The sequence below is a fragment of the Pseudopipra pipra genome, chromosome 21 (genome assembly GCF_036250125.1).
Source record: "Pseudopipra pipra isolate bDixPip1 chromosome 21, bDixPip1.hap1, whole genome shotgun sequence".
NCBI lineage: Eukaryota > Metazoa > Chordata > Aves > Passeriformes > Pipridae > Pseudopipra > Pseudopipra pipra.
This window is the reverse complement of record NC_087569.1, coordinates 4036286-4056288: the sequence shown is the minus strand read 5'-3', so window position 1 is coordinate 4056288 and position 20003 is coordinate 4036286. Positions and strand designations below refer to the sequence as shown.

The following is a 20003-nucleotide window of genomic DNA, read 5'->3' as shown; positions in this document are numbered from 1 at the left end:
CTACCTGTGCTGTGCAGCGATGAAGATGATCTTCAGTATTTAAGGCAAGCAAATACTCCTGTAGAGATCCAAGCTCCTGCAGCCAGAAAACCATCAGTGAACACCAACGTTTCCACCAGATATCATCCTACTAATTAATATTAAAATGCTGCTCATTAGAGCCAAAGGTATCAGAACGACACACGAGGCTCCGGACTAGAGCACAGTTGGTGACCACAGAAATCAGCTCATTACAGACTGTTCATATGTAGTGTTCAAAATCAACTCAAGGAAAACCACATGCAAATATCTTTAAATTAATTATTAAGCCAGCATTCCTCTCAGTGGCTTTAGGGCCTTAACTGCACAAGGAAGAGTCATGACTTTTACTTAAGGTCCCATGATGGGTGAGAAAACAGAATGACAATCAGAATTTGCTGCCAGACCCCACAAGAGAAGGTTGTTTAATCTTTCTGAAGCTATGATGGACTTCACCAAAGCAAAGGAAAACTACACTTAGTGGAACACTAAACTACATGTCATTCCCAGTAGTGAGGAAAGGAGGGATACAAATGCAGGAACTGCTTACAGTGACTCTGTTTTCTGTCACAAAGAAGAGTTCTGCCAGTGCACGATGGAGAGGAAGGAGAATTCCAGGCTTGGCCATGTCGTGACACAAGTTGTTTTCCATATGGGTGAAAAGCTGCCAAAGTGGCTTCAACAAGGTGAGGTCACAGTCCCTGAAAAAAATAATTTAAATGAAATTGTGATGAAATAGTGAGTAAACCATGCCTGGGAATGGGAATGGGGAGGTGGAGGGGGAAAGCAAAACCATATCAATATTAAGAGAACAAAACCACACGTTTGTGACAGGTGGATAAGAAACACAGAAGTATTTTAAAATCTAAATTCAGTCAGGTGTTTCAGCACAAAGAATTTCACTCTCAAGCAGTGAGGTGGAGAAACCTCATATACATGATTATGTCTAAATGACTTTTCTAAAGCTGAGTGTACTCCTGAAATGAGGACTATAAAACAAAATAACCATATACATCACTTTGCTAAATGCTCTTGCACCTAGAAATACCCACGCCACACATACTTAAGCTTTAGGACACATCTCCCTTCTAAAACTCAATTACAGGCTTAATGGCACAACTCAAAACAATAACTTAGAAGTTATTCACTTCACAGAGAATCAGATCATCACCATCACTTCACTTCTGCACTGTGACTGATATAAGGAGAACAAACTTCTAGAAAATTAATTGAAATTTATCTCTGTCCCGTTTCAAGGTGGGTTGTTTTTTTTTCCTTTATGACAATATTTGAATCCCTTGGACCTTTTTCCAAGTGCCCAGCCCAGAGCAGTCACTCACCCCTGGGTGCTGCACTGCACTATCTTCAGGAGCAGGTGGATGGCCTTCAAACGCTGGTGACCCGTCTGACGACACGCCACCCCCACCTGCCATTCCCAGATTTTGGCCAGTGGGAGGTGAGGAATTACCCTTTCCTCAGACAGCATCTGCTTCAGGATTTCAAACCCTGGAAAGAAAAGTCAATTCAAGCAGCTGTTACTTCTGAAGGGAATCATTCAGTTCATACAGTCAGTTTTCTCCATATACTGTATAAGTACATATGCAGTGTATGTGTAATGTAAGTACATATACAGGGTATGTGTAATATAAGTATTCCTCTGGTAAGGAAGAAATATTGAATTAAAATACCAAAGAAAAAATCTGAGACAATTCTGTGTTACATCCTGACATTACAACTCTTTTTCTGAGGCACAACTCAGATAAAAAGTACAAAGAATCATATCCAAAATTAAAGCTTTTTCCCAAATAGGGCAAAAAAACCCACAGGCCCTCACTATTGTGGGATATGCAATAGAGTTGTGCTGGTGGCAAATTATTCCCCAGCCCCTATTTAATTAAAAATATTTAAACTCCAAAATAAACTAACAAAACCTTTCATGCTATATCTAGACATTAGATCCAGAACCAATCTATTTTAATGGCTAACTACTCTTAAAAACACAGTTACAATAATTTCTGTTTCCAATTACGGCATCTTGGAGTGTTTACTAAATCCTGTGTGTAATTACAGTCACATAATGAGATTTTGAATGCAAATTACACTGTTATAATTGTAATCTCTGAGTCTCTGTGAAGATTTTGTACTTCTAACATAAAGTCACAGCCAGTAAGAGACATCAGTCGAGCTTCAGCTTGACCAAAACTAAACAGGTTATTTCCAACACACCGAAAGCAAATTCCATGCCAAGAAAAAGCCATAACCACAAGTCTCTCAAAGCTCAGCAAAATGACTAAAAAAGGCCCTTTTCAATCCATTCTGAGCAGCACTTACCTGTCTGAAACCTTCCCAGATGACCCACTGTCACTGTAAACTTGTATCCCCACTCAGTGTTACTCATGTCAGAAGTAAATCGGTAGTAGAGTGTGTCTCCTGTGAGCAAGGGAAGGAAGAAAACCCACATTACTTCCCTCTGATTTCATTTTGCTACATCAAAAACAATTAAAATGAAAAGTCTGTGATGAACTTATCCTAGATACTGTCATTTAAGAGAGGTGATCTCTTATTTTTTGATAATTATGAAATGCACAGTAGACTGAAAACACAGAAGGGTTTCCTCTGTCTCAAGGTACTTACAAGAAAGGACAATATTTTTACTACATAGAGGAAGTTAAAGTCTATACTGTACACTTGTAACTTCACTTTTCCAATTGTGTTATGCATCAGTCATGTTTTATGAAAAAAGAACCTCTAAATAAGCAGCCAAGTTCTTTACAACAACCTTTGAATTCACTGGAAACAAGGTTTAAAAAATCTGAAAGTAAAGTTGCTGCTTTTATGTATCAGAAAATGAAACTGCACATCTTTTACCCAGGGAAGAAAACTGTTAAACTCAATCACTTAAACGTGGAAGAACTATCAGTGTTTGACCATTTTATAATCAGACAGTAGAACATTCAAGAGGTTCTTGTCATTGTAGCACCTACAGCTTCACAGACATAAATCCTGGTAGTTTGCTGTAAGGCTGCATAAAACACATCCTTATCTACTGTGCTCTCTAATATTAAAGCTGTTAAAACTTAGGATTTCCTTCTGTTCCACAAAAAAATCCTATCACCCCAGGACAAACAGGCTGGTTTTTACTGGGAAGCAGAATTTTCAAAGTTTCATGAAGCAGAAAAATTTTGAAAACACCTTGCAGGATTAAAAAAAACCACCAAACTAAAAAACAGTTTCCCTTTTTATCATGAAATGGAACCAATGTTCTCTCCTGCTCCTAGGAGAAAGCCCTGCCACCAAATGAAAAGCCTTCAAATGCCTGGCTGCAGCTAAAACCTGCTGAGTGAAACCAAGAGCCTTGATCCAGACACAGCCTGGGCTGGAAAGGAACTTGCACAAGGTGAAACTCAAGTTTCACAGCCAAGGCCGCTCCAAAACAATGGGCCTCAAAAGTTCAGCTCCTTGGCAAACCTCTGCAACTATTTGGGAGGAAAAGGAGGCCAGAAAGTAGGTTCATAAAAATCCAAAGTATTTCTACAGAGCACACATTTGCTTTTAACTGTCACCCTGTAACCAAACAGCACCTTGTAACCCAAAGTTTGCTAAGGAAGCTCCCAAATCTATTTACAGGTGCTGACAGTACTTGAAGTCAAGTTTCCTGCAACACCCCAGTGGCTCAGGGGGTTAAAACAATTACAAATAAGAAGCAGGGGACTGTGCAGTCTTTGAGCTCCCTGGCATTTGCTACTTACTGTGTTATCAAAAATGTGCTCAGAGAATACAGACTGAAGCTGCCTGTCAAAGGAATGGTTTTTTTTTCAGCTGTGCTCTGTGGCCCCAGCTGGAGCCAAGGCACTGGCACTGCCTCTCTCTGCTCAGAGCAGCAGCAGAGCACGGAGACAGAGATAAGCCTATCTTTCTTTCTTTCTTTTTTTTTTTCTTAATAAAAAAAAACGTGCTTCCTGTGGAAAGTAAGACAAGGCATAAACAATGTAAGTGAATATCGTGCAGAACAAGGACTGTGTTGGAACAGAATCAAGATCAGAAGTTGTTTCCAGTAGCTAAGAGCACCGAGGGGTGGAAAAAAAAGGTCACAGCACAACAAGAGATAAGCCCACTTTGAAGAAACAATTGCAAGAGCAGCACGTCAGAGCAAACTCAGAGGGACAAGAAAAGGACTGAGTTTTTCCTCCAGAGCTCAGGAACATCCACATGTCACTGTCATCCCTTCACTGTCATCTCTCAGCAGTTTCTCTGGAGTGCCAGCATATCCTGGAGTCGTGGCATATTCACCTGGAAGCTCGAAATCGTTCCACTTCTCTGGAGAGCCACTGAAGCTGTGCCGATCCTGCTGGAAGTCACTGCTGCTGGCCATGAGCAGCTCGTCACAGCCCTCCTCGGTGTTACACTGAGGGTCAAATTTGATTGAGAGGTAGATGGCACCGGGAATGTGAACTTTATCCTGGGAAAGAAACACATGAGCTTTGTGTTACTGTATTACCCAGAACCCACTGAGCTTTCACCACACAAACAAGGGAGACATCAAAAATGTTACAGCATCTCCGTGGGTAAAAAGCTATTTGATAGTTTTACCCAGAGCTAATTTAACAGATGTAAAGCACGGCCTATTGTTCACATTAGCTACAATTAATTGCTAGTAATGCTTTGCTCTTTCAAAAGCAGTAATTGCTGCTGATATTGATCTCACTGCCAGAACCTAAGGGTTTATATGCATTTTAAAAATAAAAATCACAAGACTCAGAGCAGCAGGGAAATTAAAAATCCCAAGACTGCCCAAAGGCAATAATTACTTATCAAACTGTATCAGAAAAATGCTTTCAAACAGTATCAAGAAAATAAAATCAGAAACTGTTTGTGTCAGGAAAAGGTAGCCTAAAATGAGAAATACAAGAAAAAAGACACCACTCCTACTTTCATCTAACAGCAAAAGGTCAACTGAAACAGATCTGTGGATGGAGGGGTCAGAATATTTGCTCATTGCTTGAAACCACTTACAAATACAATCTGCTTCAAATACATGCACAGTAAAGCTATGCACTTTTCACATGATTGAATTAGGGCTACGTTAAAGTGCATTTTGAACATATTTCTTTACAGGGCAAGGCCTCAGTCATCTGAAATCAGCCTTTTCCAAGCAAGACTGGACAGATTTCGCGGGTGTTTCAAGCACAGAAGTCCCACAGACACACAGGTGGAACTTTGTGAGGCTTCTGCTCCAACCACCGCGGGGATTTCAGCTGATCCTCAAGTCAGGCCCTGTGACACTCCCTGAACCCACCTCGAAGTTGGTGTTGTTGTTGTAGGGGTGTTGGGATTCCCGCATCTGCACGGCCATCCCGGGCTCCTCCATGAACTGACAGGCTGTCAGGGCCATGGTCCCCAACATGCTCTCCTTGCACCCGTGCAGCACTTTCTGCAGAATCTGGGCAGAAAAAACCCACAGCATTAAATACAGTTTGCTGTCAAAACAACATTCACACACTCACATGCTGAGGGCTGACACAAGTCATTCCCAGTCACGTGGTACTTTGGAAGAGGGAACTGAGGTACAAGCAAGAAACAAGACAAATTCACAAATGATGCCTCCAAGAGTCATCTCCATAAGCATAAAAGATTTTACTCTCTCCTCTGTCCCACATCTTTCATCCTTTATCTGGCAAAAACATGACAGATATTGGCTACATCTCTTCCCACAATTGCTAGAATCATGGCTAATCCATAAAGTAATTAGTAGGAAACTAAAGCTGTAATCAAATAAGATAAACAACTTTGTTAACCTACTAAACAGGCACCTCTACCTTCTACACTTACAGGTTTTGATTTGAACAGAATATGTCATGTGTTTTAGCTTCCAAATGTACAGCTCCAAGTATAAGAAGGAATTATTAGTATTACTTAAGTGGCTGCAGTGTTTGAAAGCACTAGATGCAAGAGCTCTGTCTTTGAAAATACAAAAAAAGTTGCCTTTAAGTTTATCAGGACACACTAAATATAATTCAGAACCATTTGAGTCTCCCTTTTCCTTAGTTTTCAGAAGTGCACAAAAGCTTCATATCAGGAGTCCTGTTACTCAACACCCTTTCAGGTCATTATATCTACTTCTTATTATATCTCTTCACCTGCAATCTCCTAACTCCTCCTATAAAATGTAATTCTAGCTCAGACCAACAGATTCACCTCCAAAACAGCCAAAACTTGATTTCCTGGGGAAAAGGAGTTTAAAAAATCAAGGGCAGTTCCCTGAATGCATTCTTTGCCTCCATACACTGGCAGAACAGCCTAAGACAAAGGCTATGCTTTTGTATTTAATGTGCCTTAGCAGATTTTATTCTATCAGTTCATCCTGCCCTTTTCTGAACCCATAAAAACACCCTGGGGCAACAATTTCCATGACATCCTGTGTCAAGAACCAGTTCTTTTGGTTTGTTTTGGACCTGCCACTTATTACCTTAATCTGACACTCCTTTGTTTTCTTACTGGGAGGGCCAGTGAATAATACTTGCTGTTAACTTTTGCATGCTATTTACTGCTTTAAATCTACAGAGAAAGAATAGACTTTTCCATTACTCCTTCTCCCTCAGTGCCTCCACAGGGGAAACATCCAGGATGAAGAAAACCAGTTGGTTCCTCATACTGAAGTTATTCCATGGCTATAATAATCCCTGCCACTCTTCTCCAGGTCTCTCCCAGCTGTACTGCATCTTATTTTAATTTTTTAATGAGATGAGGGAATCAGGTCACACACTTAATCCAGATGAGAGCATAGTATTGGTTCAGTGGCATATCAATGCCTTCTGGTTTATTTTTAATTCCTTCTTTGAAGCCTCCCAGTGCTCCACTTGCTTTGACTGCTCTGAAGCCTTGACCTGCCACTTTCATTACAACATTCCATTGTAATTCCAAGAACCCTTCCACCAGAGTAACAGGTATTACAATATACACATTGAGACCTAACAAAAAGCAGCTTTCAAAAAGCACTGCCTATTTTACCAGTTTCCACAGATTACCATCTAGATTGCCTATTTTCAAAATAAATTGCCTATTTCACCAATTCCTCTTTCATAACTGGAAGAGTTGTCTCCAAGGAGCTCCTTTTCCCATTTTCTGTTAACAGAATCAGTACATCAAGACACTGACAGATTCCAACTGCTGTTTCAGAACTAATTTAAATTTTGGAGTTTCAATTGAGTTAAAAAAAGGAACTGCAAGTATTTCTGTTAGTCAGAGTCTCATGGCTTGCAGGCACAGGTTTTGCTCACGTGGTCTGAGTGAAATCTCCACTTACTTTTTCCCACAGCTGCTTCTCCTCCAGCTGCATAAGCATGTCCAGGATGTATGTCATGTGGGCCGGGCCACTCAGGTCTAGGATTTCCTCATTGATTGCCACATCATCAGGCCACTCAGCCAACAAGGATGCCAGCACATGCCTGGCATAAAGAACTGCAATTGCCTCATTGACACGATACAGGTAGTCCCTCACAGCCTTTTTGCTTCTGGAGTCCAGCTCCTTGTGCAGGAGGATTGAACTCTTGGTGCGGCGCTGCTTGGCATAACTGAGCTGGAGGTCACTCTCCGTGTTGGTGATCAGCTTCTGGGCTACTGGGTTGGTTTCTTCTGTTGCTTTATCACAGAGTACAGGCTTGGACTGCAAAAAAAAAAAAAAATAAAAAAGGCAAGTCTGAAAACAGGCTGCCAGTAATTTGCTTCTTTATGTCTGGATATCTCACCACAGGCCATTAAACTGCAAGCTGGGTTTACAAATGAATTTGTTAAAGAGCATAAAAGTGGGATCTCTCACTAAAAAGACGGATTTCCTCAAAAACACTGTTTTTGTCAACAGTCAACAGCTCTCACTATCACAGAATCACAGAACATGCTGAGTTGGAAGGGACCCCCAAGGACCATCGAGTTCAACTCTTAGCTCTGCCAAAGGTTACATGACTGTAAACAGCAGTGGAAGCAGCAGTTAGAGTTCTAACCAGAAGTGTTAATTTAAGCTGACCTACAGAGGTAAAGCAACCAAGCTGTGCCACACAATGAGGCAAGCTGGGAGGGACCTTTGGAGATCATTTGGTCCAAATCTGACTTAAAGCTGAGACAACCTCAAAATCAGGGCTTTGTCCCGTTAAGTTTGGAGAATTTCCAGGGGTGGATATTTCACAACCTCTGTATAAGCTGTTAAAAGGCCTATCTTTTTTTATCCCTTATAATTATGTGAAACTACTTCAGGAAGCTGCTTCCACTTTGCTGTGCAACTGATAAACAGCTGCACTGGTTACACCAGCCAGGAACGAGCACCCAAAATGAAGCAAAGAGCTGTGGGACCCTGCTTTGAATGCAAAACCTAAAGCTTGCAAGTGTAGTGTCTACTTTACAAGATAAATTCACTGCCTCTTTGTTCTGCTGAACTCACTGTAAGATAACAGGGATCTGCTGAAACAGTAGCATGGCATAAGCTTACAGCAATTAGATACAATCTCTCTTGTGTAAGGGGAGGAAATTACAGCCTGCAATCACAATTTGTTCTCCTGAGCTGAGAATCAAGTTCTTCTACTTCCTTAAGGAAGGAATTACAAGGAAGAAATATTTGCTTCTCGTTGTACCTGCTCGTTAATTTTGACATAAAACATTAATAACAGATTATTTCAGATGTTAAAAAAAGTTATCTCAGGTTTGAAGTTACCAAACAGAGCAGAAATTACTCAATGCCTAAATTAGCTATCTCACAATTGCTCCTGTTTGTGGAGATGAACCTACCAAACATGGTAAGATGATCATATCTGTATCCACTGCCTTGGAGCTCTGCTCCTCCAGCCTCAGGCGCTTGCTGGGCTGCCACTTCTGGGCCAGGGTTCGGATCCTCTCATCCGTGGTTATCACATCTCCATCGAACCTTGGCAGGGGCAAAACACAGCAAAAAAAAATACACCACTGTGTTTTGAAAGCAATGCAAAGTAAATTAGTGCAATTAAATGTAAATTAAACCTCCCCACCTTCTGTTTTGGAAAGATTAAACTCGACCTGTTTTTACCACGTGACCTGGCTCCCCTGTGCTAACAAGCCAAAGGGTTTAAGTGTTATAAAATTGCTCATTTCTGTGAGAACACAGTGTCTCCATGAGTACTGGAAGCCACATGGAAGCTCTTGATTCCTCCTTAATTTGCAGAATTTAGAGCCACAGGTAGATCTTCATATGGGAGTTACCACACAGAGAAGAACACGTGACGTGTTGCAGAAGGTGGTGACTTGCTCCTCAATAGGAGTTTATTGCCTCACTTTTTCAGACATAAAAACCAAATTGTATCCTTGGAACAATTTCTGTTTGGGCCCAAGAAGATTTTAGGCTTTCACCCACATCTAGCAACTGTCTTTCTGCTGGACCCAGACTGTCACATACCTCTTTTGAACCTCCAGGAAAAAAGAATCTGTTCTTTTCATCTGCAGTTCGTACATGGCTCGAAGAATATGGAGAGGTGCATTAAGTGCATCATGTGTCATCTGAGAAAGGAGCAAGAAAAGAAAAAAAAAAAAGGTATTATATGGGAAAAAGAAATTTGAGGTTCTTTGAGAATGTCATAGTACTATTTTCCCACTGCTAGGTAGAGAATTAATGAACTTAATATTCGGGTTAATAAAAATGAAAATTAATTTAGCAAAACACTTTCTAATTATTTTGTAGCATTCATTACTGTAATTCTATTTTATTTTCTTTAGAGAAAGATACACTGAAATCATAGACCCATATTTTGTAAATTTAGAAGAAAACCAGCCATATAAACTACCAAATGTTTTATGCAACTAGAAAATTCACAGTAACTTCAAAGGAGGTAAACTAAGTTTAAATACCAAGAAGCATATTTTGGTGGCTTCATCCAAACCCTCCAGAGGGTCAAGTTTGTTCTGCTCTACATCAACAGGACCAACAACAGGCTGCTCCACATCTTGGTCTTGTTCCCTTTCTTCCCGTTCAGTGTCCTCCTGCTCAGCCAGGGAACTGATATCTTGCTTTGAGGAATACAGCATTATTGACAAAATCTGTACAGAAAAAAGGTAGCATATGGTGTGACAGCTGTGGATATTATTAGTGTATCTGCAATCAGCATTTAAGAACATTATCAGATCTGGACAGTGTTTAACACATGCTATTCTAAAAAGAAGCAGCACCTAAAAAAAGAAAAACTCCCAAAACACAAAACCAAACCATTTCCCACTTCACAAATGAGTTACACCTTCCAGGCTGCTACAAAGACAACTTCAGTGATCAGCTGAAAGTGTGAAAAAAATTGAGAAAATTATTATTTAACCATTTCAATACATCAAAGGTTTGAGGATTCTCACAGAGCAAAACGACTGTCACCAAAATGCCAGTGATGCCCCTCCACACTCTTCTCCTTTGAAAACATCCCTCTGGCTTCAGCAGAGCTGCAGTCCCACATATCAATTAACACAACTCTTGGCCAAGATAAAACACAGCTATAACAGCTGAACCACACTTCTCTCTCAGGAATTAACAATCCTCCTGCCAGAACAACCCCACACACGAGCATGTCCCCATCTGCACTGCAGCAGCACCTCGTGCTCGTCAGGGAGCAAGGCAAGGCATGCTTTGCTTTGAGATTATTACTTTTTAAATGGAAGAATATGGAAGAATTATTTTTTAAATGGAAGAATTTTCAGGAACAGCCTAAATAAAATCTACAAAATAGACTGAGTAGATGATTAATGCCTCATCTTGCACTTTCTTTCAAATATAATGAAATTAATTAAAATCAGCCCCTGCTTTAAAGAAGTTGGACTGTTTTCTACACAATTATGACGGACAGAAAAAGGCAGATTGAGGGACACAGTTAAGTGAACATATTTTAGGGAGTAATTAGAAATACTCTTGAGACTTCCCTCCCAGAAGGAAAGTGCAGTGCCATAAGTTCTGAGCTGCTGTGTGTAGCCTGACTTCCTAAAGTGTCACTTTTCTTACCTCCAAGTCTCGCAGAAGCCAGGTCTTACTAAAGCCAGTTCCTTTGCTACATTTCTTCACCAGAAGCTTGAGCAAACCAGACTGAAGAAAGGCAGCTTGGACTTCCTTAAAGCCATGAATCTACAGACACACACAAACAAATAAATAAGAAAAAAGGGAACAATGCATCACAATGCTTGTGAGGCCTTGTCACACAGCCTCAGATAGATTTCCTGCCCAGATGAACTACATTGGGAACCCTTTCATTTCCCTAAAACACAAATCTCCACTTCAAATCCCATAAGGGGATCATCTAGGACATGCACACAGTAGTAACTGAATGTCTGTTTTGTTCTGACAGTCAAAAAAAACACAGGTTCCCTCTTCAAATACTTCAGGAGTGAGAAAAGGGGAATGTGAACCTCACTCCATAAAGTGTCCTCTCTATGAATTTCTTCTTCAGCTTTCATGAATGGTTGGCCCCCAGAGAGGAGAAGCAATCCAACTCCCAGCTCAGACTCACAAATGCTATTTAAAGCCCAGTAACATTTTCACTCCCCTCCAGACTGGGAATGAGAGGAGCCAGCTGTGAGAGAAATGCCCTTGCAGGAGTTCCCCAACGTGCTCAGTCAATCCCCAAGTTCCTGTAGTGCAGGGTAGAACATGAATTGTTATTTATCTATAATAGTCTAATGCCAGATACCTTCAGAGTTCTGTAAAGCCCCTTCAGAGCCAGTGACAAGACCCAGGTTGTTTCCACTGCCTCAGCATAGCTGCTGTCCAGGCTGGTTTGCAGGAGGTGGGTGGATATGAGGACAAAGTGCTGGAGGTACTGTCTCAGCTGGGTCTGGGAATCACTGCCCTCTTGTTCACATTTCTGAATCAACTGATAGTCTTTCACTACAACAGAGAACAAACACAATGTTCCAGGTTCATTTTCAAATGTTGTGGAGTCGTCTCCTACCAGTAGATATGAGTAGGCTGAGACATGATCACAATCCCTACATGAATTGTGTTCTAATAAAGGTCTTGTACTGAAATTACCTCAGCCAAGAAAATATTTCATTTTTTCAATGCAAATTAAAAATCCCAAGGTAGCTCCTGGCAACAGCTGATTGTCTGCACATATTTGCACATTAGCAGCACAGCATTAAAGCAGCACAGGTTGCATTTTACAATTAAAATGGGGAAAGTTTTGACCTGCAATTGATATGATGAAATAAATCTTGCCAGTCTTACTGTTTAAAATGTCAACAGTTGAAAAAAAGAAAAGCTTTTATGTTCAAATCTTCCTTCAATATCAAAAAGCAGTTTAGTCTGTTGATTTTTCCAAATGTCTTTTAAACAACTTCAACAGTCAAATCTTAGGACAACCTTTGCTTTATTAACTTCACAATATCAGGTCACATATCCCAAAGCAGAAAGTCTTTGCTCCTAGGGATCCAACTAATTTGTTATATGTTAAACATTTAACTTGGTCTCAGATTTTAGGGGTATCCAAACTGTTTTTAAATTAGCAATTGTTTTAAAACACTGAGCACAGGTTTGAAAAGGATAACACAAAAGCAGTAAGCAAATCTCAAAACAGGAAGAGTTGCTGAGATTTCTCAATTTAACAGAATGGTCTTGACAGTTTTCTAAATCTTCTTCTGAATAAAAATAAATGCCAGAGTTTCAAAAAGAAAACATGTCTTCCCAATCATTACTGCAGAAGCTTCACAATTTGTTTGTGACCTGCAAGCAGAATTAGCTGAGGCAGAAAATCAGACACTGCAGACACACACAAAGTGGTCTAGATAAAAATATGCTTTTGGGTTTCCATAAGAAACTGTAAGACAATACTGTGTGATCCTCTGATAAAACAAAAATGTCAGAGAACCTGTTTTTCTCTTGCGGGTTTTGATGTCTACAACCACAGCCCTGTTTTTCTCCGTGAAATGCTTCAGGATGATCACGTTGTGAGGCTCGTTGGCATTGTCCATGTACACAGAACGAGTGCCCATGCACAGCACCTGAAATGGCAGCAGAATTTCAGTCATCATTTGGAACACTTATTTGCAAACACACAGCCATGCATTATATTGGTTACATTTGCTTATACTTGGTATTGTATTTTTTAGCTGAACCCTCTGCTTGCTGCCAGATATTTGCTCATCTTTAGAAAATAGCTGTTCACTTCTATAAAATAAATGCCTGCAACAACCAACTTAATGCTACATAGGCAATATATCAGAGTTAGGAACATCAAGAGTGAGACTGGATTGTTTTGCTTGTATAAAAGTTATTCAAACATATTAAGCTTTTCTTGCAGTAGTTGTAAGTAGCATTCAAAGAAATGCCAGGGAAAACCAGCCTCATTATTCTTGATTAGATCAACATTTTGTACAAATTTGATTAGATCAAACTGTGCACAAGTGGAAAGATGTGAACTCTGGCACAGAGTGTTTTGAGAGTTTATAATGGATGTCCCCAGTCGATGAAATCCATCGTATTTAGAAATAAACACCTAAAAGCTTTAACCAATTTCATCTGCTTTAGTACCAATAGGCCACTTACCTCAGGAAACCCAACCAGCACCAGTAAAGTGAAGATATTGGTGTGTTTTAGCTGGAAAGGCAGCTGCTTGATGCAGTGGTCAGTGAAGGCAGCGATCACACTGTGCCACTGCACGGAGGAGTTCAGGGATCGAAGGATATCTGCCATGGAACTCGCCCAGTCCAGGCCCACACGACTGCAAAGCAAGAGCAGGCTGCATTAGGGGGGCTGACTACACTTACCTGGAAATGTTTTTCCCCCAACACAGTGTATCACTCTTAATCTGTCAGAGCTGTAGCTTTCATATTGTTACAAAACAGTTTTTCCAAATATTTGAAGCTTTCGCGCCAGCTGACACATTAATTCTGTCTGGTTTTTCCTCACTAGAATGTAAATACTCCTCTGTTTTCTGAAAGGGTTTACAGTCCCAAATCTAAGTGTGCCTGAACATTGTCACTGTTAATTCTGAATTTCAGTTTAGAGCTCAGAAGTTTTTGCTGGCATGACAGCGAGCGGTTTATTTCCCATGTATGTGACTACCTGCTCGCTCTGGGATCACACACACAATCCAGAGGGACTGGCCTCCTTGCTCTAAAGTTAGTTTTGGAGAAAATCCTTTCCCTCAGCTGATGCTCTGGATATTCTGCCTTTAAATTTCATATGCTTTTCTGTTTGTTTGTGAACCTTCCCTGTGAAACAACAGCTACACTGAAAAACAAGTCACATTTAACAGGCACAAGGTTAATCTCAGAATGCTTGGAGCTTTCTCAGGAGCTTCAAAACCTGTCCCTCCCTGCTGTTTCCACTGCAGTCTTACCAGACAAAAACCTCTCTCTTGAATGCTCTCACACAAAAGGGCCAGCTCCAGAATTCAGCAGGTGATAGTTACAACAGGACACACTCTCCTTTCCCAAGTTACACAAGAGATGTAACAATGCAAGAGAATTAACGTCATATAAAAAATATGGGGCTGTATTTTGGTTTTCCTCAAAGTTTCCAAACCTTCCTTCTTCCTCTGTGACATGCTGTGTAGGTAAGTACAGGAAATAAAGCCACTTTTCAGCAGCCAGCCTTCTTCTGGAAGGAAATTAAGATTCCCACTGCAGCAAGGGCTGCAGATGCTAAACCCCTTCCACAATCAGGGCACAGGTTTAATTGACTTTCAATTAAAAAGCCTCTATGCACGAGACACCCATGAAAGAAAATTACAAGCCATCAGAGATTAATTAATTGGTTTAAAGGAAAAAAGCACCTGTCTAAACACACAGCTCCCAGACTGAAGAGGAGATGAGTTGTCTTCCATCCTTCTGGCACTGTAGACCCATCTCCTGGTACAAACAAATTGTGTTTGGCTGAAAGGATTTTAGTCACTGCAGCATCCACTTCTGCAGGCATTAGCCTCAGGATTAACTGGCCCAGAAGTCCCAAGGTTAAATGATAAGTTTCATTTAAGTGGCCAGCATTTGAGATTACAACATGAAACATCAGTGGAAGTATTTGTTCCAGGTTCATCAAAGACATTGTGGAGCCCTACAGAAAGAGAAAATCCTCAGTAAGGCAAGGAAAGAAAACAAGATTTTGAGTCAAAGTCAGCACATATGAAAGCTTCTGCTCTAATGGTCTTTCAAACAGGAAAAGAGGAATGAAGAAATTATGTTCCTATTTTGGTTGTTGGCCTGTTAAATTGACCTAAACTGAAGATTTAAACCCTGCAGGTGTTGAACAGTTAAGACAAACTGTTCATGGATACAATTCCCTTCCCTCCCCCCCCATGACCTCAGTAATGTGCACTGTCTTTAAACATTCTAATTCAAATTTTATAACACATAAGCAACAAAAGCCCATTTCCCACATTTAATTCACTATGAATTTTATTCATGTTACTGGTTACACCTAGAAAACTACCCAGATTGAAGTGAAAAGAACTAACTGATTTGAAAGGTGGTAACATAGCAGCCAGCAGTCCCAGAATCCTCTTCTGAGAGCATTCAGCAAAAACTTGTTCCTGGCTAGGTATTAAAACCTTCTCTGCTTGCTTTTGGGCTGAATCCTCTGAGAGGGAGTCACCTGCTGTTTAAATAAAAACAAAAGAAGAAAATACCCTAAGTGACACTAAAAATAAAAGAAATATGAGATAGCTTAATTTTTATAATTAAAATCTAAAAAGAAATAGAACTTTTTAAAAAGATAAAAATTTGAGAAAAAAATCTTTATAATAAAAGACAGTAGGCAAACAGATTTACATCATCTACCAAAAACATATAAAGACCAGTGCTACAGACAGATCCATTGAACAATCATAATTCTTACAATATTAATCTTTAACAGGATAAGACACCAAATTTCTGGTTCCAAGCACATCAGAACACACAAATACTGTGTTAGGCCAACAGCAATTTGATGTCTATACATGAATATGTATCTGTGGAAGTTTACTCTGATTTCTAGAATCCTTTAAACCAGCTGCAAGGTAGCTGTTCAAAGCAATGTGCTTGGCAGCTTTCACAAAGCAGAGTCTGGTTGCATTAAAGACATTTGCAAATATGCAAAATTGGATTAGGAATAAAAAGACAGCTGTTTGCTTTGCACATGAATGGGTATTCCTGTGACAGGGAAAGTGAGGAATCATTTTTTACCTGCTGGAGAAACAGTCTCATCCACAGAAAAGTCTGACTCTTGTCTCACAACAGCTTTCTTTGCAAAGACACCTTTGCTTTCACTTCCTTGTTTTCCTGCTTTCTCTTCTGCAGGAGACTGGATTTCCTTGCGAGTGCCTCCTTTCCCCTAAGAATAAAACAAAGGTACTAAAAGATTAAAACAAAATTTAATACCTGCAGAAACAAGCACGGAAAGAAGTCAGTCATCTGCACTTGACAAACATTTTTTCTACAGATATCAAAACCTTTTATTGGTGAATAACTTCTTGATGTATTCATGTCTAAAGCTTTCATACAGTTAAGTTTATTTATTTTCTTATATCTCTGTGCATAAAATTATACTGTAGTGGTTTTATACACTGAATAAACTGTTTTATACACTGTGTAAAACTGTAGGAAACCCATTTTCCTACCTAAACAGTGCTACCAACCAGGGGAAATGACAGCCCTTTCAGAAAGAATGATCTTTATCCCTTCCCTCCAATACTTCTGTGAATCAGTTTTCTCTAAGAGGTGATGCCTCTGTCTTTGATCAGCTGGATCTAATGAAAAAGTGAACTAATCAACAACTGTCCCCTTGTCCCCTAACTTTTACCCACAAATGAAATCATTACTATCCATTATTTCAGTTACAGGTCTAGAAGAGGGTGTTTAAGCACCTGAAGATCACACATCTGATATCAGGAAGTGACAGGTACTCACATTACAATGCACAAAGGAGCCTGTGCTGGGTTTCTCATCTCTTCCCTTCCCTGCTTTATCACCAGGATGCCTTTTTGGAGCACTGTCTGTGGCAGGACTGCCTGAAACAGTGTCATTCTCTGAGAAGGATTCATCTTCTGGTAACATGCAGAGGAGAGCTAAATTTTTCAGTCCTGAGGGCAAGAAAGTTGTAAAAGCTGTTGAGTGGCAAGATGGGCAAAAAGCAGAACTGAAACATTTTAAAAGAGAACTGCCAACTTCTCACACACTTCTTTTGAATATCAACTCCATCAAAAAGATGTTTCCAATCATGTTCATTTAATTATGTAGTTCCATTAAGTACTAATTCCATTAACAGTGATGAACAGGTGGTGACATCTTCCACCACAAAGATACCATAGGGATAGAGGTCTTAATTAATTTAAGAAAGTGTTAGAGGTACCCGCCAACAGTGTTAATTGTGAAAGGTTAATTAAATTTGTCTTATCTTTGAATCTTCTGACCACTCAAATATTTGTACAATAAAACTACATGTTACAAACAGGTTAAATAATGAGTATGCAAAAGTACTTGGTGGTGGTGGTATTTCAGCTGTGTTAGAGCTGCCCACAAAAACTACTGACAAGCTTATTTGAATTTCAGTCTGGAATTTTTGATACATTCAACATAGGTTGAATTTGTATCGTCCTGTTTTCTGTAGTAGCTCTTAGTTCACAGAAATCCCCCTTTCCAGACAAACAAACATCATCCCCAGAAACTTCTCCTATCACAAATAAGGTTAAAAAATTCTTCCCAAGAGATACAGAGCAAAAAGCCTTTTCCTCCAAGTTATTTGCTGTCCTTCAGCTGTCACTAACACGTTACTAACAGAACATGAAGCTGTAAAGAGATCAGTCAATACAAGAGCCACGATGGAAAAAAAAACAAGCAAAGAGTTGCCAAGTTGTCTTCAATATTTACATAAGCACAAAATTAATTTTCTCAAGCTCTCCATTTTCCACGTTCCAGTGACCCTGAACGACACTTGTTCTACATTTGCTTTCTACATAAACAGTTATTCTCAGAGAAGTACACAGTGGCTTCCCTTTTCCTTTGGAAACTTTGGAGTGAGTAATGGCAGACTCCTCTGACACTTGCAGACCCCATTGTTTGGGAGCAGCAGGAGCTGACTCACCCTTTCCGTGCTGCGCTTTCATCAAGCAGTCCCCGATGAGCTGGATGCACTGATGCTGCAGGACTCGGGCATGGCTGAGGACCTGGCAATCCAGCTTCTCTCCTTCCACTTCCTCCCCATTTGCCAGATCTGCACTGTAGAGGGTCAGAGCTGCAAACAACAGCCAGGAGTAGTTGTGGACGTAGGGCTGGATGAGGCGCTGCCGGTCGCTGATCCGGATGGTCACCATGGGATACACGGTGATGCTGTGGGTGGGCAGGTGGCTGCAAGGACAAGGGACAGCAGTTAGAAATGCAGCTGTTTTCCTGCTAACCAGTGTAGTCAGTAACACACAACACCTTTACAGGAAACCTTTAAGACCCAACACATTCCAGAGGCTCCAACTGTGGGCCTGTTTTTTAGGATCTTTGGTGTCAAGCACTGAAAACTGTTTTCTACACACAGCAGTGTTCAATTCTTCTATCCTGTCATACAGGGCTGGTAACTCTCCTCCTGCAGCTTTCACAGCCATGGCCAGAAAAGAATTCCTACCAAGTTACTTCAAAGGTTGAGGCAGGTTTTCAAACCACAGAGATTTTTGCTGAACTGGTCCTGTATTTGCCACATTTCCCCAAAGGACACCAAGGAAATGTTCTGACGTCAGGCACAGCCTTGCAGGAAGCCCCATGAGAAGGACTGATTGTACTTTGATGCTAATTATCTTTTTCTGCCAAGTGTGGGGGGAGAAGAAAATGACATATTTAATACCTGTCAGAGTATTTCTTTGCATGGTAGCACCCATAGCAAAGGTCAAAGTCATCACACACATTGCAGTTCATTCTCCGACCTATGATAACTCCTTGGCAGTGATCACAGGCATATTCCATGTTAACCATTTCATGGTCATCCTCATGGCCTTCAGGTTTAACTCCACCTGTGAGGAAAGATCACCCTGTAAAACCTTTCTGATACAGGATCTTTTCCTGATTCAGATTAGGAAAAGAAAAGTTCAGCATTTCTGAAGTTCCCCAGGAAAAAAGCGTTTGACTTTATTTCATGTATAGTTCAGAAGACACTATTTTGCCTTCGAGCCCAGGGTTCTGAGGGGTTATTTAGTGACTCTCACCCAGGGTTCTGAGGGGTTATTTAGTGACTCTCACCCAGGAAGCAGGTTTTACACAGGTCCATGTCGTTGCACTGCAGGCAGCGGTAGCGGTGCCACGGCGCGATTTCGTCACAGCCGTCACAGGAGATGTCCACGTTCAGCAGGTCACAGTAACGAGCCACAAACATGTGCATCTAGAGCAAGGCATGGACACAGCTTGCTTGAGGATTATTTTCTGACTTTGAGAAAGCCTGTTTTAGAAAGCAGAACATTCCCCCCGCTAAAAATGGACGGGGATCTTTTAATCACTTTTTTGAAAGTCTACAGGGAGCCAGAGATTCAACTCATGAAAATTCAGTTTAAGCCAGATTCCTTTAGGCTTTTGAAGGTCTCCTATCTAACCCTTCTGCAGAAAAATAAACAAAACATGAGGTCACCTTTCTCTGCTTGTCTGGGTCAGCTTGAGCTATCTTTTCATACCAGGTCTCAAACATTACATCCTGACATTCATCCATCCATTCACAGTTTTGCTTGTAGTCTGCAATTTCATCTTCTTCACTCCACTGACTAAAAGAAAAGCAAGCTTAAAATTAAGTCTGAATGCAATCAGGCTTCCCTTTAATAAAAATTTCCTTTTTTTTTTTTAAAGAACCAAGTGCTATAACATGGTAATAAAAACAGAACTGTGAGAACTCCCGTTCACCTGGTTAATAAATGACCATATAGACAGCAGCTTCTTGCCTGTGACACATTCTTAAATACATATGGAGATCAGAAAAATCAGAAAAACCTAAACTTATAAAACGTTTGAAATGCTGGCAGGTCAGATGAGACATTTAAAAGCTTTTTGACCTTCACATT

At 40.4% G+C, this 20003-nt stretch overlaps 1 protein-coding gene across 2 annotated transcripts in view; it reads right to left on the bottom strand.

Moving 5' to 3' along the window:
* ZZEF1 (zinc finger ZZ-type and EF-hand domain containing 1) overlaps window positions 1-20003 on the bottom strand; it is a 57966-nt gene that overhangs the window by 3463 nt on the left and 34500 nt on the right. The window contains exons 33-54 of one of the 2 annotated variants that reach the window (XM_064677748.1): window positions 19580-19709; window positions 19198-19336; window positions 18806-18971; window positions 18059-18321; window positions 16885-17057; window positions 16162-16309; window positions 15456-15595; window positions 14778-15055; window positions 13547-13721; window positions 12870-13002; window positions 11694-11890; window positions 11012-11131; window positions 9883-10071; window positions 9434-9534; window positions 8794-8929; window positions 7322-7681; window positions 5315-5458; window positions 4309-4477; window positions 2350-2448; window positions 1359-1524; window positions 569-719; window positions 5-76 (exon numbers count right to left, since the gene is read on the bottom strand). In XM_064677748.1, the coding sequence (XP_064533818.1) occupies window positions 5-76; window positions 569-719; window positions 1359-1524; window positions 2350-2448; window positions 4309-4477; window positions 5315-5458; window positions 7322-7681; window positions 8794-8929; window positions 9434-9534; window positions 9883-10071; window positions 11012-11131; window positions 11694-11890; window positions 12870-13002; window positions 13547-13721; window positions 14778-15055; window positions 15456-15595; window positions 16162-16309; window positions 16885-17057; window positions 18059-18321; window positions 18806-18971; window positions 19198-19336; window positions 19580-19709 (3649 nt within the window). The remainder of the gene's footprint in view (window positions 1-4; window positions 77-568; window positions 720-1358; window positions 1525-2349; window positions 2449-4308; window positions 4478-5314; window positions 5459-7321; window positions 7682-8793; window positions 8930-9433; window positions 9535-9882; window positions 10072-11011; window positions 11132-11693; window positions 11891-12869; window positions 13003-13546; window positions 13722-14777; window positions 15056-15455; window positions 15596-16161; window positions 16310-16884; window positions 17058-18058; window positions 18322-18805; window positions 18972-19197; window positions 19337-19579; window positions 19710-20003) is intronic. The other variant, XM_064677749.1, reaches the window with a different exon arrangement.